The following is a 13815-nucleotide window of genomic DNA, read 5'->3' as shown; positions in this document are numbered from 1 at the left end:
GGCCTTAGTTTCTTAACCATAAAAAAGGGGACTGCCTCCTAACACTAAGAGGGTATTTTTCTAATCATAAAGAAAAATATTAAAGGATGTGTCTGCATGCAGCTGCCAGCAATGCAGTAATCATGTGAATTACCTTATTTTACAGTAATGGGAGCAGAGGAGGAAGATTTAGAGAGATAGCTCCCATTTTTCTCAGCACTGGTCAGATTTTGAATGGGGCAAGGACAGATTGTGCACCTGACCCTAGTAAGACACAAACTTAAGTAAAGAAAGGCAAACCTCTTTATTCAAATCCCACCACTGCTTCAGGGTCAGTTTATGTCCTACTTCCCAGGCAAATATTTTTCCAATTATACTATACTGGATACTCTTTCCTCGGACCACCCACAGCTCTATATTTTATCTTTATTTAATTTTAACACCTGACTCCCCCCCCCGCCCCCCACCTCACGTTGTTTCTTGTTTCACCTATGGCAGAGCCTGAATCCCTGTAAGACCAGAAGTTTCCTTCCTTATTATGGTCTTCTTCTACACTGGTGCCTTCTTTAGTCTTCTGCAAAACTCATTATTAAAAAATCTATAGGACTAAGTTACATTGTGAGGCAAAAAAGAATTGAACACGTGGATAGAATTTTTGTTGGAACAGTGGGGTGACAGGTTCCTCTGATCTGGCAGTATCCTTTCAGTCCATATCTAAAAGACTTCCACAAAAGACCAGTCTCAAATTGTTCAATTATTTCACAGGTATTTGTTAAAACCTTATTATACACCAGACGTTATGCTCATCATTAAAATGTGTGATGACCAATATTCACCTCTGATAGCAGAGTAGTGTATATGTAAGTGCCATTTTTTCCAAACCCTCCAAATGCTTTCATCACAAAGTTCAGGTCTTACCACACCACGTGGGCTAAAGAGTGCACTCTATGGAAAATTCTATGACTCGTAAGTGGTCAAAACCCAGGACAAGGTATTTGCATCTTGGTGCTTTCCAAAGGAGAAGGGAAGATGAAAACCAACCCTGTCTTGATCCCAGATATACACCAACCATTCCTTCCAGTCCCAGGCCCTTCAGACACCTGGCCCTGCCAGAGAGGGCTCTGGGAGGAAGTGGAAGGGATCAAAGCACCCGCCCTCACTCACTGAAACAGAGAGGAGGACTCAGCCCACCCCAGTTCAATCTCACTCCCTCAGAAGGGGAAGCTGCCCTCAGGGAAATGAAAAGATCACTTCCAACACCATTTATTGCAAGAAAACACCAACCCAAATCATGGCCCTGGAGAGTTGCCACCAATGAAGCAAAGGGAAATGGGACAGCGCAGAGGGCAAAAATAATTTATTGTAAATATTTTTAAATCCTTTTCCATGAAAAGTCTTCATTATTTTCTAAAAAGTACAAATACATTAAAGCTTACACTTGACATATAAAAAAAAAAAAGAGGAAGAAGGATAATTCACCTGTTTTGCTAGTTTGAGGAACTATCCTCAAAATGAGACAGTGTTACAAGGAATGCAGCTTCTAGTTCAATAAGAAGGAAAGTTTTCACATTATCCAGAGTCCTGGGTCCTAAAGAGTTTAAGGCAAATCTACCTGAGACAAGACTCAGACACGCCCCCATACACAGCTGCCCCCATACTCACTTCCACCTAAGGTCAACCTAACTGAGATATTAGGCTAAAGAGCTGTCATTATAGGACCACAAACTCTTTCTCCTGGAAAATTCCCAGCAATTTCCCTGAAAACAAATAATTCTGATCCCTCATGACAGGCAAATGACCGAGCCAGTTACCAATATTCTCCCACCCTGTAAGTGAACTGTCATTAAGCTTATAACTGTTTCAGAGAGTGGCTCTTCCTGTTTCAAAACTATCTTTCATCAGCTCTATGATCAATGCCTGAAGACACTGAGTCCTACTAGAAGGCCATAACACTGGACCATGAAAAGCACTTGTGTAATAGTTCTAGCAGATGGTTAGGGTTCTTAATGATTCCCTGATGGAAGGTTGTGAAAATATACATGGAAAAACTATCCAAAATGAGAGCAAAGTGTACAAAGCTCACAGGGAATTATGTCTTTAAGAGAAGTGTTCAGGAATCATAGAACAATGAGGAGATACAAAATAATTTTAAAATGAACATTTCCTTTCTGTAGCTATTGATAACAGTGACATTGGATGATGTGCCTACAGCTGATGTGCTAAGAAATGCAGCTACAGGTCATGAAGGTAGACACATAACCATGCTGCTCTGGGCTTAAATGCCCTCCCTATCAGGAGGCTTGCTTAGAGGTAGATTAAATATAATGTTGAGCAGGAGGGGGATTTCAGTGAACCACTGGCTCAATTCTCCCTCACCTGCTGCCACCTCTCCAACAGCACAGGCAGGCGGGATCCTGCCCGAAAGTCTACCCCAGCACTGAAGAGAAAGTGTCCACATGGCGGTGGGGACAGGTAGTGCTTCAAGAATAGCAGTGACTTCACACTGGAAGGTTCACCCTGCTACTCGGTCACCCCTGTCCCATTTGTCTTCTTGCTTCTACCACCAGTGGGACCAGGGCAGCTCTTGCTGTTTTGCTGGATGTCCTACTGTGCACAATCAGGAGAAAAAGAACCGTGCCTAGCCCTCTCGTCATTTCAAATCCTTCCAGTTAATTCACAGTATCTTTTCTGTAAAATAGAATGAGTTATCTTCATCCCACAGCTCAGGGAACACTGCTTCAGACACAGCTGGCCTCTACCACTTCACTCTGAAAAGAAAACACAAACAAAAGACACTTAAGAATTATAATTAATTTAAACACCCATAGTTTCATTTGACTTTATTTGGTTTGAATATATACTCGTATAAAATTAGAATATTGTTGCCAAAACCGGTTTGGCTCAGTGGATAGAGCGTTGGCCTGCAGACTGAAGGGTCCCAGGTTCGATTCCGGTCAAGGGCATGTACCTCGGTTGCGGGCAAATCCCCAGTAGGAGATGTGCGGAAGGCAGCTGATCGATGTTTCTCTCTCATCAATGTTTCTAACTCTCTATCTCTCTCCCTCCCTCTCTGTAAAAAATCAATAAAAATATATTTTTTAAAAAATTGGAATATTGTAAATTCCTAACAGAAAATTGCCTCTTCAGTCAACACACACACAAACACAAACTCCAAATCCTTTCCAAAAGGCAAATACCACATTGTCCGCTCATTGGTTTGGGTATAATTCATGAAAAATAACATTTGGTGAGGCCTTTTGGATACTGAGGACATTTTAACATTCAGGCCTTTTTCATGATCTCATTATAAAAATACCTCTAAATGTTCAGGGTTTTTTTTTAAAGGTGCACAATATGTCATGAGAAATCCAGATGAGGGAAATGGTGTGAGCCGGCCTGGCTAAGGGGGTGGTGCCCACCCAAGGCCCTGGGACACTACATAGAGAGCCCTTCATGCTCTGCCTGAGGGTTCTCACAGTTGACGTTGGGGGCTGGGTAGTTCTAGAGAGCACTTTAAGAAGAATCCCTGACCTCACCACTAGATATTAGTATCCAACATACAATCTCAATAGTGACAACTAAAAATGTCTCCAGACAGTCCTGGCTGGTGTGGCTCAGTTGGTTGGGAGTTATATATCTCAATATTTTTCAAAATCCTTTTTGATTATTATAGTAAGGAAAGTTTTTATTTTTATAAGGCATTACAATATGCCTGCAGCTAGGTCAAATAGTCATTGTATTTCCAAATCAGAAAATGAGAAATATGCACAAAATACCCCAGGAACCCAAATTAGAGCCTAACTTAAAGTTCTGACTCTAAAGTACACACACATATGAACCCCAAAGGAACCACAGACTTGACTCAGAGAGTCCTTGGAATCCGTGAAATTATAAAATTTTGTGTAGGGGAGGAGTTCTGTGCCTTTTATTCTGGAGAGAAGGTACTTGGTTGTCCTCATCCTCTAACGCAACGGTTCTCAACCTGTGGGTCGTGACCCCTTTGGTGGTTGAACGACCCTTTCACAGGGGTCACCTAAGACCATCCTGCATATCAGATATTTACATTACGATTCATAACAGTCGCAACATTACAGTTATGAAGTAGCAACGAAAATAATTTTATGGTTGGGGGTCCCAACATGAGGAACTGTTTTAAAGGGCCAGAAGGTTGAGAACCACTGCTCTTAGGAGTATACGAACCCCACAATGTTAAGAATCTCTGCTCTTTGAAGAATTAGAACATTATCTTTATGAAAAACTAGTTGCCCAGCTCATCACAGGCATGGTGGTAACCCACCAAGCCCCCAGAGCATGTGAGCATGAGGAACTGGCCTAAGCACCCACAGGGTTCACTTGGTCCCTCCCAGGGGCCTCGCCTATCCCTGCCACAGCCATCTCTTTCATTGGAGTTTACCTCTCACTTGCCCTACCTGCCTTCTCTTGTCTTTTTCCTTCCTCACTTCCCAAATGGTCACTGTCTACCCATCCATTTGAGAAGGGCCTGATAGCCATAGTCCTGAAAATATTTAATGGCTGGAATGCGGCTCAGGCATGCTATGGAAAATGGATGTGGGGTCACAGCGTTCCCCAGGAGAAATGATTGAGAGAAAACGTACAATCTCCTGGGGAGCAGCAACTGGCTGACTCACATGGCATCCCTGGGGCCGGAGGCAGAGCCAGACTGGGAAATGTCTCTGAGGCTTTTTAGCTGAGCTGTCCTCTGGCCTCTAAAGCAACATCCCCTTTATCATACTCCCAACCTCACAATCCCCTGAAGCCTTTCTCACACTCCTCCCCTGACCCTTGCCTACATTTGGAAAGAGCTGGTAACCACAACATGTGCAGAGAGGGCTCGGAAAATCAAGGCCAATCACCACAGCAGGCGGCCACTGCATCTCATGCAGGGTAGATTTCCCCCTCTCACCTCTACACAGGAGGGCCCCGTCCGGTTTCTTTCTTTCTAAAATTCTTGTGGAGGGTGCATAGCCCCTCCACTCCACACATGTATGCTGTCTGCCTGGCCCACAGACACACTTTATTTATCCAGATGCTCTGTGAGGAAACTATTCCTTTATGAGACTTTCCCAGTGAACTGAAATTTGACCTTATGAATGTCATTGTTTCTGTTTAGTGTGTGTGTGTGTGTGGTGGGGGGGGGGGAGTATTGTGTGTGTATAAAAAGCTTTAAGAACTGCTTGCTAAAACTTTCTACCGAGATTAATCTACTTCACCTTCAGCCATCATGATCAGTGCCCGCTCTCGTGCTGAAGTCCCACGAGTGCTTTATAACCTCTCTGTTTCACTCTCCTGACGCTGGGCTGCTGGCACCGTGCCTGGTGCTACACGTCTCCTTCTATTTGCCTTTTTCATTCATTCCACTGTTACTTACTGCTCATGTGCAGAGAGTGTTTCTGAAGGGTGGTCCACGAGAAAATGAGACGCCCAAGATGGTTGGCCTGTGGGGCTAAGGAGAGCTAGTGCATCTCTAAGGGAGGACTCGGAAGGAAGTGAGGAGAGATGGAGAGAAAGGCCAGAGCTTCAGTAGACACATGGAAGGACATGTCAACGCTGTGGCCATTCCACCTCCCCGCCTACCTTCCTCCAAGTCTTGGCAGGAAAGTTCTCCTGATAAGCGGGGTGTATTCTGTGCTTATTAAACAACATATCAGTTTCCCTGTTTTGTTCTTAGTTTTAAAAGTAGATGAGTAGATTTATTATACTTTTCTAAGGAAATAGGTCAATTTGCCTTTTTATACCTCTCCATTAATTTCTTAATGAACTCAGTGGCCTTCAACAGAAGAGATAAGTTGCCAAGTGAGATAATACTTCAATGATTTAGCTATATTGTTTATTGCAAACTCTTTAACACTTACTTCTCTTATGAAACCATGGTGTTTCTATGAAGAGTATAGTCACAGTTCAAAGATATTGTGCTTTGGGTTCCAGACCACCATAATAAAGAGAGCATCACAATAAAGCAAATAAAAATCTTTTTGCAAGTGAAGGGTCTTGCCTTCGATTTGTAAAGGGGAAAAAAAAGCAACATCCATGAAGCACAATGAAATGAGATATGCCTGTACTAATGCCATTATGAAGTGGAGTATGGGGCTTAGCATGTGGGTGAACTATAACAAGGAAACTTTCAGCAATCCTCATCTTTATAGTTTAATTACTTTTTCCATGATTTCCCCCCAACTACTCAGTCTGGAGGATAGGGACTGTGTAACCTCCACAGAACATGGAACATCACCTGCACAGAAATCAACCGAACCCTCTGTCCCCAGTCTGGTTCACTTGTTTACCATCCCAACTCTGATTTTTTGACATGCTCAACTTACCGTAGAGCAACAGGGACTCCGGATCAAGCCCCAGAGTCTCACAGCCAGACAGGTTCTGATCATGGAAATCCTGTAGCAAAATGCCCAGCACCAACTCCTCACTCATCATATACTTCATAAAACTGTCATCTTCCGATGGAACCCCAAACTGCAGGTGGTAGGTTATTGTGGCATTTTCCTCTCTAAAAGGCAAATTAAACAGAGAAAGTCAAACGAAACAGAATCGCACTGCCAGTCTGGAAACTAGTTTTAGCAATAACATTTCTTTTTTTAATTCCTTGTGTTCTTCCAAGTACAAAATAGCAAAGGGTGTGCTGCCCTGGAAGAATCCTCTTCCACAGGTCCAGCACAGAATATCCCAGTGACTCTCACCGCCTCCTTCCCCTTAGAACACAGCCCCTGGGAGTCCACTGAGAGAGGACACTGAAGGGAGAGATGGGACCAGCGATTGTCAAGGAAGAGCCCCGGGCCCACTGTCTGCCCCAACTCCAGCCTTTGACCGCCCAGGCAGGCCAGGAAAGCCCTGTTCTCCTGCTGTATTCCCTTCTGCATGCGCTCACACAACACCCCTTTCCCTGCCCCAACAAGTGCAGGTTAGTCAGAGCAAATTGCTTCAGCCAGTTCATTAGTGTTTAAGGTAGGGCCCAAAGCTCCCTGCCTTCAGGGGTGCAGAACTCCTAGTCCCCCACTGCTCGCCCTGTGTACCAGCAGCAAATCATATCTCCCTGCTTTGACCCCAACTAAGAAACTTGTTGTGTCTCATTTCCACTCCTGAGGCTCCCAGCAATGCGCTCTCAAGAAGGGGACCTAAGGAATTTTTCCCATTATCAAAATAAAAATAATCATAGGGCTATTCTCAGTTAATGAGTAGATTATACTATCTTAAATGCTACATCAACATTTAAGTTTTCCACAATTATCCTATTACTTTCAAGATGACCCAGATTAAGAGCAAGAAATAAAATAATTAAGAGGTAGCCACATCTGAGACTGTAGCCCTAGGGCGTTTTATAAATAAGCCAGTTCCAATAGTAAGCGCTGCCCTTATTTAAGGACAAGCAAAGAGCTCCCTCTTGTGGCCAGAGGTCATCTTAACATTAACATGGCTGACAACTTTATACAAAGACAGCCAAGAAAAGTGCCAAACCCTGTGGTTTAGATGAATGACCCTGGGGAAACAGTTTCAAGGACGCCACTACAGGCAGGCTGAAAACTGCTTTCAAACTCTAAGCCAGCAACTCCAGTGTACAGGTGCTCCCTGTGCTTTACCTTCTAATTACCGCTAAGGATGGTCACATCTTGACTCACAGCCACCTTATGCTCCCATGGGCAAAGGGTTGGCTTACGGAAAGAACTAGAGGCTGACTTTCATAACACCAGACCAGATGCTGAATGAGAAGTTTGCTCTGTCTAACGCAGACTGGCCAGCCCATTGTCATTCTACCAAGTGAGTCTTGGGGTGAATGTACTCAAGGCTGAATTCTGAGGAGAGAAGAGGGATTTTCAGGGAAGCAGAGAACTCTGTGGGCTTTGCCTCATCTGCCCACCACCTGAGTGGGTCCAGCAGCGGATGAACCAATGGGCATTTCCCAGGTTTTCATTGAGCGGGGCTGGGACTGAGGTCAGGATTTGTGTCTACACAAATGCCTGCAGGCCTGTGGCTGTCTCCTGCTCACAGGCAGCAACTGTGGCTTTGGAGGCAATGGCTTTTGTTCCTCAGCTGAAACTCTGCCTAGATTTTAAAAAATGTTCCCAAAGTTCTTTATCTAAAATACTAAAACCCTTGGGTTTTTCTTTCTAATAACTTTTAAAAGCAGATTCTGTAACGCTAATTGTTCAGACTTTGAGTCATGTTTCACTCCTTTTTCTGATGAGTTTTTCCCAGTGTCAACCCCAAGCCATTATACAATCCCACGTCCTCTAAGACGTAATAGGAGACTGGATTCTTGGAAAAGCCCTTCAGTCTAGGTGGCTCTCAACTTTGGCTCAGTCTTTGAGTTGCAAATTGGGGCAAGTGCACAGAGGAAAGCATGTTGGGGCTAATTATGCATTTCTCCATTTTCTATTGGTGTTTTAATACCAAAGGCTTATGATTAAAATGAGCAATGTCAAAGAAGTCACCTTACTTGGCCATAGAAATGATGAGATCTTATTTGTGATAGCATGAGTGGACCTAGGGCCATGGTCGGCAAACTGCGGCTCACGAGCCACATGCAGCTTTTTGGCCTCTTGAGTGTGGCTCTTCCTAAGCCTTAGGAGTACCCTAATTAAGTTAATAACACTGTACCTACCTATATAGTTTAAGTTTAAAAAATTTGGCTCTCAAAAAAATTTCAATCATTGTACTGTTGATATTTGGCTCTGTTGACTAATGAGTTTGCAGACCACTGACCTAGGGTATTATGCTAAGTGAAATAAGTAAGTCAGAGAAAGACAAATACTATATTATTTCACTTGTATGTGGAATCTAAAGAACAAAATAAACAAGCAATATTGAAATAGATTCATATATACAGAGAATAGACTGATTGTTGTCAGATGGGAGGAGGGTTGGGGGACTGGGTGAAAAAGGTGAAGGGATTGAGAAGTAAAGTTTGGTAGTTGCAAAATAGTCATGGGATGTAAAGTACAACATAGGGTTATACAGTTGAAAAAAGTTTTTAGGGGTAAAATAGGCAGGTTTAGGGAGTTTTAGGAATTAGGAGGTCCATGGGGGAGGAAGGCATAGTTGGTCAAGAGCTTGGCACTGCCAAAAGGCATTCATTCACAGAGGAACAAAAGGTGCCACAGAATAAGGGGAAAGGAAGATATCCATTCGAAGAAGACAGGGACACGCCACAGGATATGGGGAGAAAGAGGAAACAAACTTTCACAGAGAACAGAGAAATGCTGACAAATGGGAGAAAGAGGAAAACAGATTTTCACGGGAGATAGAGAATTCTACCACTGAAGGGGGAGAAAGAGAAGGGGACAACACGAGGCGTTTAAGTTTTAAAGTTCATATTTTACCAATAAGAAGGAAGCATAAAGAGACAAAGAACTTCAGCCTTTATAAATCTTAGGGAAAAGGCGCTTAGTGGACTACTCCCTTTGGGACGCCCTCCCCATGTGGGAGTCTGTACTTGTTTCCAACAAATTTCCACTTTTTCATCTACTACCTTTTGTCCATGGCTTCATTCTTCGAATCCAACCTGAACAAGAACCCAGGAAAGAAACTACCCTTGCATCATGCTCAGAAAAAAACCCACTCGATTCATAGTCAATAATATTGTAATAACTAGGTATGGTGTCAGATGGGTACTGGAAATATCAGGGAAAGCATTTTGTAAAGTATATGATTGTCTAACTACGATGCTGTACATCTGAAACTAATCTATAATAATAAAAGCGTAATATGCTAATTAGACCAGACAGCCGAATGACCTTCCGGACGACCTACTGGATGAAGCCGGGGCTGCAAGGGCTGAGGCAGCTGTGGCAGCTGCGAGTGCTGAGCTCCTTGCATGAATTTCATGCACCGGGCCTCTCGTACAAAATAATATTGAATATAAACTGTAATTGAGAAATAAAGTTTAAAAGAAAACAAAAGTCATCATAAGGTCACATGTACATAGGAAATCCATAAAGAAGGAGAAATAGGTTGCCAAGGCAACCTGCCACTGTATGCGTTTTCAGACATCAGATCCATTTTCGTTTGTCCCCACTGTGCTACCACCTGCTTTACATACTTCTCCTCCCAGCTCTATTCATATTATGGCTTTGGAAATATATGGTTAGAGAGGGGGCCCCAGTGGAATATTGCCTTTGATGATCACATCCCAGGGATATCTTAAGAATAGTAGATAATAAAGCTTAGTCAGGTCAATTTTATCCTACAATACAAAAAGATAATCAAATGACTTCTCTATATACATATGCCTTTTACTTTCCCTGTAGTATACCCTATATAATAAAAGGCTAATATGCAATTGACTGAACAGAATAACCGGTCGCTATGACACACACTGACCACCAGGGGGCAGACACTCAATGCAGGAGCTGCCCTCTGGTGGTTGGGTGCTCCCCCTGGGGGTGGGGGGGAAGGGGAGCGCCGCTCAGTCAGAAGTTGGGCACTCAGTTGGCAAGCACATTGGCAGTGGCGGGAGCCTCCGCAGCAGTGCTAAGGATGTCCAACTGCTCCCGGACTGCGACAGCGTGCAGGCGGGGCTGAAGGACCCCTGCGAGTGCATGATTTTCATTGGGCCTCTAGTGTCTTTATATTTTTAATATTACACAAGGAACACAGACTCCTATATTACTTGTGTTCCACAAAATCACAAGTCAAACATGGCTTCTATCTTTTCCATCACATCACTATCTGAGATCTATTTCTATTTCTCCCCTTAGCTCATTTACGCATTCTCTGTTAAACAGGAATGGTGTGCCTGGGACTGGCTTTTCCTCTCTTCTGTGTGACCTTGTTAAGTTATCTAATTAATCTGGGCTTCACTTTTCTCCTTTGTAAAATAAGGGAGTTGAGCCCAGCACTGACAAGCTACAATTCTATTGTTGGTTCCCTTTGTGCTTTGAGACTTGGGAGGTCCTTCTAGGTAAATGGTGGTGATGCTTTCCAGATTCTCCACATTCTTACCTGAAGTCCATTATTTCCACTGAAGTAAAATAACGATTCAGAGATGGGGATGAGCTGTACACATCTGTGAGCTGAAACAAACAGGAACAAGTAAAATAACCACACACATAATTGCTGGATCTTATTGCATATCACCTGACAAAGCAAAAGTACTCCTAGACAAAGGGGATTCAACTAGCTAGAAACTAAGTTATCCAGAGACGCTGGATCAAGAAGCAGACAGAGGAGGGCCTAGCACCAACCAAAAATCAAGTTCACACTCATGTAAAAGAATCTTATTTGATAAGGATCATGTGACCCGGCTGGGATTTTCAACATCTCTTATGTATTGCACTGACACTTTGTGGCCTTAATGAAGAGAGGGGTCTGCAGCCTGTGTCCACCCAGACCCCAAGGAACTCGGACAGGAGAGAACAGGGCAGTGGCTGGGAAGACGGCAGAACAGGCCACTCGGGGCCTGGTGCATCACTGGACAAGGGCTTTCCCTCCTTTCTTGAGAGCTTCATTGTAAGAAGAAACAGCCATGCTAAGCCACAGGTAAGGCACTTTTCCTGGAAAATGGGACCAAGTGGGGCTGGTGTATAATTGCAAAGATAATGAAGTTCTTATTTTATGCATGAACTATTGCCATCCCCAAAAAATGACACCTATGTTCCCACTACCCATGTTTCTTTGCTTCACATTTTACCACATCTAGTTCACCCTTTCACTCTAAGAGACAGAACAAACTAAGTGACTCTTCTTACACACAATTCCTCTCTCACCTAGTGCTAGCCATTGTCCTAAAGAGGGTATGACTCCTTCTCATGCATGTTTTTTATAAATGTAATACATCCTGGTGCAATCAGTGCTACATAATTTAATTTGTGTTTTATTAAAATAAAATATGCACCATAGTCTATACAATCTTCTATGACTTGGTTTTTCTTTTCACTCGAAATTATGTTTGGGATTCACCCATAATGGTACATCTAGAATATGAAGGCCTTTCACTCTAACTCCTAACTCCTGCATAGATTTCACTAAGTGGTTGGACCAACTTTGCCATTTATGTACAAATTATACTGAAGCTATCACCCTTGAATATCTCTGTGCCTCTTTTCTCATGTGTGTAAGAGTTTCTTACAGACATATGAGAAGAAATGCCAAGAAATGGACTTGGTGGGACTATGATTAGGCACATCACCAAAGGAACTAAATCTTGCCAAATTGCTCTTCATCTTACTCTTCTCCCAGGAAAGTAGAAATGATCCATTTCCCACAGCCCTGCTGGTACTTAGTGTTACCATATGTTTAGATTTTTTGCCAGTTTGAAGATTATAACATTGTTTTAATTTGCCGTAAGCAAATTTTATCCATTGCTTTTGTGCATCTAGGCATCTTGGTTAACATACCTTTGAAATGCCAGAAGTATTCCTCTTTTTCAAATCCATAAGGGAGCATATAATCTTGTTAACTATTCTGTAATCCAATCACAGAGATTTCCCTGCCTTGCTTTCTCACACCTTCCTTATGTCCCCTCCTTAATTCTCATGGTATAAAAGAAACCACAAAGTAGTCATTCTCGAGAGCATTTGAGATTGTGTCTTGCCCATTAGCTGCCTTCTGCATGCCCCCTACTGGGAATGGAGCCTGGAACCCTTACACGGGATGATACCCAACCAACTGAGCCACAAGGGCCAGGGTGATAAGCTTGTATCTTTATACTTTGAAAATACTGCATTGGTTCTGGAGCATATAGGCTGTCCCTATACTCAGATTTGATGTGAATTTAATGTTATAGTAGAATTTCAAAGTGTTTTTTGTTTGTTTGTTTTTGTTTTTTTTGTTTTTCATAATATCTTTTATTTTTCCTTTTTTATGTACTTATTTCAACTTTGCCATTTATGTACAAATTATACTGAAGCTATCACCCTTGAATATCTCTGTGCCTCTTTTCTCATGTGTGTAAGAGTTTCTTACAGACATATGAGAAGAAATGCCAAGAAATGGACTTGGTGGGACTATGATTAGGCACATCACCAAAGGAACTAAATCTTGCCAAATTGCTCTTCATCTTACTCTTCTCCCAGGAAAGTAGAAATGATCCATTTCCCACAGCCCTGCTGGTACTTAGTGTTACCATATGTTTAGATTTTTTGCCAGTTTGAAGATTATAACATTGTTTTAATTTGCCGTAAGCAAATTTTATCCATTGCTTTTGTGCATCTAGGCATCTTGGTTAACATACCTTTGAAATGCCAGAAGTATTCCTCTTTTTCAAATCCATAAGGGAGCATATAATCTTGTTAACTATTCTGTAATCCAATCACAGAGATTTCCCTGCCTTGCTTTCTCACACCTTCCTTATGTCCCCTCCTTAATTCTCATGGTATAAAAGAAACCACAAAGTAGTCATTCTCGAGAGCATTTGAGATTTTGTGTCTTGCCATGATGTCAGTTTGCTCAAATGAACTCATAAAAATTCTCTACAGATTTAGACATTCTCATGTTGACACCTTCGTTCCAACCTTCTCTATTCCCTCCTTCCTTCCCTCCTTCCTTCCTTCCCTCCCTCCCTCCCTGCCTCCCTCCCTCCCTCTCTCCCTTCCTCTCTCCCTTCGTTAATCCTACCCACTCAGGAAAACAATAGCTTTCCTAGAAACTGCCCCAAGAATTTCACTATATTTAACTGCCTAGAATTGGGTCACACAGTTTCCCCCAAATGCAAGAGAGTCTGACAAGGTGTGTACTTGTAGGCTCATTGTCAGGCCCCCCACAAAAAGGTTTCTGTTGGCAAAAAAGAATAAGAGAAAGGCTTTTAAAGAGCAGAGTCTGGAATTGTGCACAGCATACAGGGTGTCCCCAAAAAATGTATTCATCCTTTCA

At 42.7% G+C, this 13815-nt stretch overlaps 1 protein-coding gene across 1 annotated transcript in view; it reads right to left on the bottom strand.

The window, feature by feature from the left end:
- Positions 1–1319: 1319 nt before the first annotated feature.
- Positions 1320–13815, bottom strand: part of LOC102770671 (chromosome unknown open reading frame, human C3orf52) — a 30657-nt gene continuing 18161 nt past the window's right edge. The window contains exons 4-6 of the mRNA XM_006763610.2: positions 10948–11018; positions 6318–6499; positions 1320–2747 (exon numbers count right to left, since the gene is read on the bottom strand). Of these exons, the coding sequence (XP_006763673.2) occupies positions 2743–2747; positions 6318–6499; positions 10948–11018 (258 nt within the window). The 3' untranslated portion in view covers positions 1320–2742. The remainder of the gene's footprint in view (positions 2748–6317; positions 6500–10947; positions 11019–13815) is intronic.

This window comes from Myotis davidii, unplaced genomic scaffold (genome assembly GCF_000327345.1).
Source record: "Myotis davidii unplaced genomic scaffold, ASM32734v1 scaffold379, whole genome shotgun sequence".
NCBI lineage: Eukaryota > Metazoa > Chordata > Mammalia > Chiroptera > Vespertilionidae > Myotis > Myotis davidii.
The sequence above is the reverse complement of the archived record's forward strand: the minus strand, read 5'-3'. Positions and strand labels throughout refer to the sequence as shown.